The sequence below is a fragment of the Aristolochia californica genome, unplaced genomic scaffold (assembly GCF_029961685.1).
Source record: "Aristolochia californica isolate CCGP_79_NKW_82.1479 unplaced genomic scaffold, dmAriCali1.0.hap1 SCAF_14, whole genome shotgun sequence".
Taxonomy (NCBI): domain Eukaryota; kingdom Viridiplantae; phylum Streptophyta; class Magnoliopsida; order Piperales; family Aristolochiaceae; genus Aristolochia; species Aristolochia californica.
In genome coordinates, this window is record NW_027181815.1 from 54,399 (window position 1) to 63,748 (window position 9,350).

Below are 9,350 nucleotides of genomic sequence, written 5' to 3' on the forward strand. Positions count from 1 at the left end.
TAGATATTTTAACAATTAAGTTTTATTTCCCCGTGGTTCAACCAGTAGACCCGGTTCAGGACCAATCATAAAATTGACACAGCAGGCCGGGATTTTTTGCGGTCCACTTGTCCATTGGCCGAACCAATTTTTATTATTCGAGCTAGTGGTCTAACAGTAAAAGTAGCTGTAGTTGTGAAATTGTACACCTATCCACCACACTTAAGCTTGCTCCAGACAAAACATCTCGACCCGGAGTCCACGGCCATTCAACTGTCAACCCTAGCCTGTCTCCTTTCCCATCGTTCTCCCTCTGCCATGTTGGATGTGGCAGATCTCGCTAACATCGTGTAAATTTTGTTGATTGCGATGCCGGAGGCTTGCGCCGTTTCCCTCTTCCACGATTCATTCACGCTCGACTCCTATCTTTTGGATCCGGTATATTTTTCGTTTTTTTTTTTTTTTCCCTCCGGAATGACCTCGTTTCAATATCTATTTGGCAATTCGTTGTTAAATTCCCTGCGCGTTTTATTATTGTTGTTGGTTTCGGGAGTACAGGCAGGAGAGCGACTGCATTGAGATCTTTGATATCTTTTCCAGATCGCCTCGAAAGGCAATTGTCGGACCATAGTTTTGTCCTTACGTTTTTTTTCCTGCCTTCGATATTCAAGGGCTTCTAATTCTTGTTGATTTTCCTTCCTGGTTGCGTGCTTGTTAAATTGTTCTACATTTATATTCTTACTTTGTCTTGTGTAAACGATACACCTTTTATTTGTTCATTTAAGCGCCGAATGTCATTGCTTTCGCATTCGAACACTTTGATACTTGCGTTTTTCCCTTTCGTAGGGCAAGGCTCCGAGACAGCTGAAAAGTTTGAACGGCTACGTTAAAATGTATATAATTGATACTTGCATGTTTTCAGGTAGCGTCTGAAGAGCTCTTACGTGAAATGGTCGCCTCTACCCGCTGTGGTGACAATACTGATTCCTGTACTGCTGCAACTAAGTCCCATGCATGTAACCAATTTTTGGGGTCAAGGAGGTCGAAGACACATTGCAGCAAACTATCTCAATCGGAGCCATACGCGTGTTTGGGTAGCAATGATGACGTTGCTTCACTTTCATACCAAGAAACGGATGACTTTCTGTCTTATGGGTACAGACTATTATTAAGATTGCTTATCTTGGTGGAAAGCTCTTCCATCTTTTGTTTTGTTTTATTTTATTTTATATGCTTTAAGAGATGCATAATGTCTATTTTTTACTTTTTGTTTGTTTGTTGTCTTTCACTGGATTCGATTTTTGTTCCTCAGGTGTTCAGCAGATGAGCTTAGCTCCTCTTCTCGTTGTCAGTTTGGGGAAGTTGACTCTCACATTGCGATGGCAGGAGACTGTTTGAATAAGGGTGATGTTCCTGAGTTGTACACTGTTGCTCAGACACCATTCCTGGAAGCTAGTCAAACTGGATATGCTCAAGCCATTTCACTGAGTGGATGGATGTATGTTAATCAACATGGGCAGATGTGTGGGCCGTACATCCAAGAACAACTTTATGAGGGTTTGTCTACTGGCTTTTTGCCTGCGGAGCTTCCTGTTTATCCTGTTCTAAATGGGAGTCTCTATAATCCAGTTCCCTTAATGTACTTTAAGCAGTACCCTCACGATGTCAGTACAGGTTTTATGTATATGGCTTCTAGCTTTCTATCAGTTATCCCAAGTAAAGCCTGTGAGCCTTCAGATTGCCCTACTTCTGGTGATAAAGATTCAGCACCCAAGCCTTGCAAAGTGAAGGAGCTTGTTGGCTATGGTGCTAATTCAGTTAATTCTCTTCCCCAGTTGGAGCCTCAATCATCTGTAAATTACAGTAATTGTATTCTAGCGAAGCAACAGACAACCGCTGAAGCAAGCAACCAGTCTTCATTGCATTCTCTAATGGTATGATTTGTCATCTCTGATGGCCTTTGCTTTAGTGTGATTTCTTATGTTCAAGACTCACTAGGTGAAAGGGGTGTCGTTTGCATGTGTAATCAACATTCAAAAAAATATTTTCCCTTCCAGTGACAATAATTAAGAAAAGGTACGCAGTTCAATAAAATCTTGGAGTATTTTCATGAAGTCTTAGGGGGCGGTTGTGGGATACCATTACCTTCTTTCCTATTTTTGAATTGAAATAAGCTAATTTGTTTTAAAATGAATTGTCTTTCCTGGAGGCTTTCATCTTTGTTTATCAGCTATAATCAAGTGAGGAATTGTGCTGGTTGTTTGAGGACAAAGAGGGTAGAAAAATGATCCACAGAGACTGAAAGAAATTCGTTCCTTATACCATTGTGGGTATCTTCATGATTCAGTGACTGCATGCCCCAAAAAAACAATTGTTTATATTTATGTCTTAGCTTTATTTTTGGGATGATGATTACATGCACTTTGCACTGCACACCCTGGTCAGACTTGAGGCCAGGACCTCACACTACAGGATGGATTCATTTTTGAGGACTGGATTAATTTGTTAGATTGTTTTTATTCATTACTCAATGTTAGACCATTGTGTGTGTCTGAGAGAGAGAGAGAAAGAGAGAGTTTATGTGACTTACATAGTCTTAGTTGATGATCTTTTACAGGAATACCCAGCAGATATCAAGGCTGTTCCTTGTACTCTGTTCTCCATTGCTAACGTGATGAATGGACATTCAGAATCAGAAAGTAAATTTAAGGATGCTAATTTCTTACCCAAATTTTTTTCCAAAGTATCAGAGGAAGTTTCTGTTCAGCTTCACTCAGGGATCATGAAAACGACACGTAGGGTGGTGCTGGATGAGATAATTAGTAGCATCATACCAGATCTTGTTACTTCTAGGAAGTCCCAGCAGCAGAGAAAGCCGGATTCGACATTTCAGTCCTGCAAGTTTTTTTTTTTCTCACATAAGGTTTTTTTTAGCATAGAAACCAAACTTTTATCTGTTTCCCTTTTGCTTTTGACTGAATCTTTCTATCTTTTCTGTTTCCTTATTTCACTTTGACTTGCTATGGCAGTCTGAACATGCTGGTGGTGATTCTATGGTTCATGAAACATATGTAGCTTGTGGAAGCTCTCAGGAGCTTCGTGTGACCATAAAATCTGTTGGAAGCCCTTAAGATTTCTAGGCCACGGTATCAGTAATGCAGAGGGTGGTTTTGAATGATTGTATGCAAGTGATTTGGAATGCTGTCTTTTATGATACTGTTGCTGCATATTCTCATGCCTGGTGCAAAAGAAAACGCTGGTCTGTCTATCCTGTCTCCCCAGCTTTTGCTGCTGCTGTTGAGCAAGATTTGCCATGCAGGAAGTCTGCTTATTGCACTAAGAAGCAAAGTGCTCAGGGAGTATGTCTTTGTCTGTGAACATAGAAACATTTTCTGTAATTTATTTTTGTCATGCCTTAGTTAAGTTCACATTTTGTATGGTGGTACAGGTTGAATATGAACCTGAACTTTTCATTTGTGAGGATGACTGGTCGCTTGGTTTTGAACCAAGGGCCACTGCCTCTGCCAAGGCGCCAAAGCGAACTGGTGCATCCTCTTCTGCTGAAGCAGCTCAGCAACAAGAAAACAAATATTTTCACTTTAATGCAAAATCAGCTGTTTGAAAGTGTGGAAAATCAGTTATTTCTAGCAACAAACGCTGATATGATCCAATATCTTGATGATGTTGTCAAGGAGGAAGTATCAAACTTGTCTGTTTATGCAGTAGAGAGTGAAATCTCTGAGGTATGTTACCGGATTGTTCTCACCTAATGGTACACCAGTCTTAGTATATCCCAGCACATTTTTCTTGTCTCTAAAACAATTTATGTGTTTTTCCCTCCTGCTTGCCATCTGACAATAAATTCTTTTTTTTTTTGTTATTGAATTTTGAGTGACTTCTCTGCAGGCTGCTTTTGATGGGGATCTGCAAAGTCCATTACCCTCACAAGGCTCCTTCCAAGACCTTGTTATTTCTGGTTCAAGATCTGGTATTTCATCACATATTGCAACTGTGTTTGAGAAATTTAGCTTTGCAGTAGTGGATGAGGCAGATGATACAGTAGTTGATTCCCCTCCCCCAGGACTTGAAGAGTGTGCCTGGCCAATTGCTCTACCTCAGAAAATAAAGCTGCAGCAATCTAAATTAGATAAGCATAATCAGAAAGTTGGCGCATATGTCGCTATGGCATTTTGTCATCAAAAGCTGCATGGTGAGGTACTTAATGAATGCAGAAATTCACTTATTGAAGCTGTTCTACATTGTCTCCTGTTGTCGGGTTTGAGAAAGTATCACAAAGTGGATGCTGTTGAAGTTCTCAATTAGAGAAAGTCTCTGAGTAATACATCTCAGGTATCACCATTTTGTGTTTATCCCTTGTAATCTTTGTTATTCCTTTTTTTATTTTTTTTATTTTCGCCTCTGCTTCTGTATAAGTTACCTGTTTGTTACTTTTCTTTATTCCAGGAAGTGCATTTTTCATTGAAGCGGAAATTTCAAGATCATTCTGGAGAACATGGCTCAAGGGGCAATGAAGGTTCAGTGACTGAAATTACATACTTCCGAAAGAAAAAAATAGTGAAGGAAAAATTTGGACCCTTACCCCTTCCTTCACCTTCTAAGTGTGCGGTGAGAAGAGAGCAGCAAGTACGCAATGCAGCAGATAATCCTGAATTTGTGTCCAGATCTGTTGAAATTAATAAGGATGTCATGAATAATCAGAAACAAAAGAAAATCAAGCTTGAAATGAAAGACCAAATGAGAAAGGCATCCACTCATGCTAAGGATCAAAGTACTCTTGATGATTTGCCATCTAGAAAGAAAGTAGTTATTAACACTTCTAAGAAGTTTGATTCCAATACGGAATTACAGTTTCAGCAACAGCTTCAAATAAGTACGTAGTGGTCGATAGTAAATGCTCCTCTGAAGAGGTCTCAGTTTGTGGGGATGAGTATAAGAAAATGGAGAAGGATGAAGCTTACAGCGATTCTGGTCTGAAATCTCAGAAAGGTATGATTCTATTCTTGTTCGAAAAGAATTTATATGTATTTTTTTCAGTTCTCGTTGTTGTATTTTGTTACCTTCTGATATTATTTTCATTTAGTTCAAAATATAATTCCTTTTTGAACGGAATCAAATCCTGTTTGCAGCAAAAAACTCAAAGAATGCAAAAAAGAGAGCTTCAATGGATGACCATGCACTCTCTCTCCCCACAAAGGACTTAAAATTGTCATCTCTAGGTTCGGCTAAAAAAGCAAAGCATAATCATTCAGCTGTGAGAATGCATAATTCATCAAAGGATAGAAGAACTTATTCATGCCCTATATCTAAAGGCTGTGCTCGAACTTCCATTAACGGCTGGGAATGGCACAAATGGTCCCTAAACACTTCTCCTGCTGAGCGTGCTCAAGTAAGAGGAACCTGTGTTTTTCGATCTGAAAACCGGAGTGAGATGGATGCATCTCAATGTTCAAATGCTAAGGGTCTGTCTGCAAGAACTAACAGGGTTAAGCTTAGAAATCTTCTTGCTGCTGCTGAGGGTGCTGAGTTTCTCAAAATCACTCAGTTTAAGGTGAACTTCCTTCTGGGGTAATCTTATTTACATCTCTAACCTTTGCCATCAGTGTGTGATTGTTAATGTTCTCTTAACAGGCAAGGAAGAAGCGATAGCGCTTCCAAAGAAGCAAAATTCATGACTGGGGACTAGTGGCACTGGAACCCATTGAGACGGAGGACTTTGTTATTGAATATGTGGGTGAATTGATTTGTCCACGTTTGAGTATTATTTGTGACCACTAAAACAAAATTGGTATGAAAATAAATAATCTCTATATTGTTGAATTTTGCAGATTTCTGATATACATGCACGTCAATATGAGAAGATGGGAATTGGCAGTAGTTATCTTTTTAGACTAGATGATGGTTATGTGGTTGGTGTTTTTCTGGTTCCTTTCTCTTATCTATAAATTTTGGTTTATGAGCTTTTTTAAATAAACTGTTTGTCTATCATCATTTTCTGCAATATTTGTAGGTTGGTGCTACTAAGTGTGGTGGAATTGCAAGGTTCATAAATCATTCTTGTGAGGTACTTGATGATTTAAATGACTGAGCAATTAGCCAACATATTTAATATTTTCTAAACTTGTCTCTTCTTCCATGCAGCCTAACTGCTATACAAAGGTGATAGCTGTTGAGGGACAGAAAAAAATATTCATTTATGCCAAGAGCCAGATACTGGCTGGTGAAGAAATCACGTACAATTACAAATTTCCACTAGAGGAAAAAAAATCCCCTGCAATTGTGGCTCTAAAAGGTGTTGTAATCTCTTTTCTAAATCTTATTATTATGACTATCTTGTATTTTGTTTATATTTGTAAGTATGTGCGTCTTCCTTTATTTAACCTTTTTTAAAGGCTTATAGAATTATTTTTTTTTTTCCTTCAGGTGTCGCAGGTCATTGAATTAAGTGGTTCCAATCATGTAAGGTTGGTGTTGCAGTTGCTGCTAACCGTTTGTCTTTGCCCATTTGAAGGTGCTTATGCTGCCTTTGCTTTTGTGTCAAACATTCAGGCTGGCATAAAGCCATTCTAATGGAAAGCTCAGCTCCTGTCCAGTATGTGAAAAGTCAGCAATTTGTGAGGTAAAACTTTTTTCACTTTTTTTCATGTCAATTATTAGTATTGACAGTTCATGTTTTGAGTGTCACTGTTATTACAATCACTGTTCTTTTTCAAGCTTGTGTTCCTTTTCTTTTTCCTAGCACACAAGGACATGCGCACTCAAATTGTATTCCGTATTCCGGTGAGCCAATCAATAACATAATTTTATACTACTTTTCTTTCTCTCTGTGGTTAAGGCTTGCACTAAAAAACAATTATCTGAATCTCTTTCAAATTTCAATTAATGCTGGGCATGCAGTGCCATATTTTTATTTTTTTTAAAGGATGTATATATTAACAAAAAGAATTACAAAGAAACAGGGAGCAAAACCCTAACAACAAGAGATTGAAAGGTTCAGTGTCATATTTCTGAGAATGGAATATCATTTCTCAGACATCAACCAAGAGATAAAGCACTTGTCAGACCCTTGAGCTAATGCTGCTATGCTGCCATAAGATTGGCTACACTAGAAGGCCCATTATTTGTCAAAAATCTGCAGCTTCTGAATAAATAGAACAATTCAAGAATTTCAGGAGAAGATCAACTACTTTGTCACTAAATGTGGAACATTACCACCATGATATTCCTTGAATGTATCAGCTTAGCTGCTTATAATAAGTAAATTTTCTGAATGGAGGCTATCCAGTTTTTTTTCTGAATCATGTGCCAGTCGAGACAGTACATGTTGCATTGCCACGGTACGTGTTGAGTCTCTGACTTGCTCTTTTACTTATTATTCTTGTCTGATCATAATTGATAAAAGAGAGTTTAGGGAACTAATTCCTTGCATGTTGGGCGGTGCTAGAGCTTTGGTCGGGCCTGGTGAAATGGACCCTATAAATCTGTTGATTGATAGAGGGAAATACCATGTGGAGGCAATGGCTGGGAGTAGGATTTGACTAGGAAAAATTGTTAAAATGTCATCGTAGTGGGAATTCTAGGTTCAATTGTGTACAGAATTAATTAAGCAACAGTGGAAATAAAAAATTAATAATGAAAAAGAGACTTCTCAACTGACTGGGGTATCGACGTTACTTCCTTCACATCTTTCAAGGAAATATGCATTCAAGAACCGCATATATTTAATTTATATTCCTTCAAAAAATGTTTAATTCATATTCGTATTTTTAATACTTGATACAAATTTTTTGCATGTGCATGGGAGCCTAATTGAACTACGGTAATTGTATAGTTAATGGGGCTTTTTTATCCCATGGCCCATGTTCAGATTAAGATTAAAACTTAAATACAATTTGTTTACATCGGAAATGTCATATAAAATCAGCATTGTTGACATAAAAGACAAGGTAAAGGTAAAGATGGGCGCTTGCAGTCCAATTGATTTATATTTTATGTGCTATCACCAGCCGATTTTCTGTCAGCCTCAGCGGCAAAATAGCTTCCAGAACCACTTAGTCTTGTAGTGGAAAAACCAGCTAATCATTGCCCATGTAAGTCCGACCTTAGCTCAGATGGAAGAGCCTTGAGGATTATAGGCTATGCTAAATCCTTTGGTCGCTGGTTCAAATCCAGCAGGTCGGAAACCAATCGATATTTTGGGCGTCTGATGGGTGTATTTGGTTGTTGTTATCAGTATTCAATAGTCCCGAAGGTGTCAGATTACATGGTTCATGTTCTTGCTCTCACATCTTCACTGCTTTTAAAGAATGAGAGATAAGTTGGTGATCTAGAACATGTGTGGCACCATCTATTTTCAAAAAAGTGAAGATTTTACGTGGTATTGAATGAAATGGCATACAAGGCTATAAAGATATCTACTTATCATGTTGAATGTCAGTGGAACTGGACCTGGGCAGGCTTCTTCTGCAGATTGCTTGTATGTTGTGTGTTCCTTTATCGAGCTTGGAGACAATTGGCAAACGCTTGATGCATCCGTAGAGAGGTTCAAGTATGCTCATCTGCACATGCCTCTTTCTTTTGCATATTTAGGTTTTAAAAGTGAGTTTGACTGTATGCGGATCCTTGATGATGTAATTTTAAGTAGAGAACAATTAGGATTGGCATTTTTAGTATCTGAACCAACAAAACTCCTTGCTTTCAATAATGGCTACAACTGAACAGTCTTAATGTATCACTCACTAAGCTGTTGCTTGTGGAGATATTACTATGAATTAGTGCTGGACTTGCGATTCCAAAGAGTGAAATCGAAAAAAGATCAACTGAAGTCGACTATAGGGAACATCTGCCTTTATTTTTGTGTTTCATTTTTGTCTTGTGTGAAGTGTGTACATTATAATTTAAAAAAAAAAAAAGAAGTATATGGACTCTTTGGGCTTGTTTGGGTCAGGCTGGAGTTGGTCATCATTTCATCAATTAGTCATCAGAGTGGTCAGTAGTGCATGTTATTAAAAACAATTGAGTTAGTGTAGTTACCATACAGGATTGTTTATTCTGGTTGAAAAATCAAGAAAATTGAAAGCTCTGCTACTATTTATTTGATGAAATTTCGGGTATTTGTATTGGTTTTAAGGGTTGGTATTCTTTCACCTTCATTCCACTGTCTTGGACTCTTTAAAATTGGTCGCCAGTAAGCTGAAATTTTTCTCTGATCAATGCAAGACAAGTCCACCACCCATTGGAGTGCAAGCCGGGGTGGTCATACATTCCCTTCACCTCTGATAGTCAGACCCCGGACGCTTGGTACAATATGCTCTAGGTCTACTAACCTAATAAATTGGCACGAGATACGGCTC

The 9,350-nt window shown here is 38.3% G+C and overlaps 2 protein-coding genes across 6 annotated transcripts; both read left to right on the plus strand.

The window, feature by feature from the left end:
- The first annotated feature begins 247 nt into the window (after positions 1 to 247).
- LOC137950511 (histone-lysine N-methyltransferase ATXR7-like) lies at positions 248 to 7,286 on the plus strand. Of its 5 annotated transcripts, XM_068797017.1 has the most exons (17): positions 248 to 417; positions 902 to 1,134; positions 1,292 to 1,913; positions 2,597 to 2,902; positions 3,009 to 3,338; positions 3,428 to 3,722; positions 3,886 to 4,329; positions 4,444 to 4,986; positions 5,127 to 5,548; positions 5,629 to 5,727; positions 5,826 to 5,906; positions 6,008 to 6,061; positions 6,139 to 6,289; positions 6,421 to 6,461; positions 6,547 to 6,616; positions 6,737 to 6,777; positions 7,030 to 7,286. In XM_068797017.1, the coding sequence occupies exons 1-5, from the start codon at positions 349 to 351 to the stop codon at positions 3,108 to 3,110; spliced, it is 1,332 nt and encodes a 443-aa protein (XP_068653118.1). In that variant the 5' UTR covers positions 248 to 348; the 3' UTR covers positions 3,111 to 3,338; positions 3,428 to 3,722; positions 3,886 to 4,329; positions 4,444 to 4,986; positions 5,127 to 5,548; positions 5,629 to 5,727; positions 5,826 to 5,906; positions 6,008 to 6,061; positions 6,139 to 6,289; positions 6,421 to 6,461; positions 6,547 to 6,616; positions 6,737 to 6,777; positions 7,030 to 7,286. The 5 variants fall into 5 exon arrangements, with proteins under 5 accessions (XP_068653118.1, XP_068653117.1, XP_068653116.1 ...); XM_068797016.1 differs by having other exon boundaries at positions 6,737 to 7,286; XM_068797015.1 differs by having other exon boundaries at positions 3,886 to 3,967; positions 4,061 to 4,329; positions 6,547 to 7,286.
- LOC137950113 (histone-lysine N-methyltransferase ATXR7-like) lies at positions 3,642 to 6,567 on the plus strand. The gene is made up of 9 exons (XM_068796492.1): positions 3,642 to 3,722; positions 3,886 to 4,194; positions 4,444 to 4,768; positions 4,849 to 4,986; positions 5,127 to 5,548; positions 5,826 to 5,906; positions 6,008 to 6,061; positions 6,139 to 6,294; positions 6,421 to 6,567. Exons 1-9 carry the CDS (start codon positions 3,642 to 3,644, stop codon positions 6,565 to 6,567), a joined length of 1,713 nt encoding a protein of 570 aa, XP_068652593.1.
- Positions 7,287 to 9,350: the final 2,064 nt, after the last annotated feature.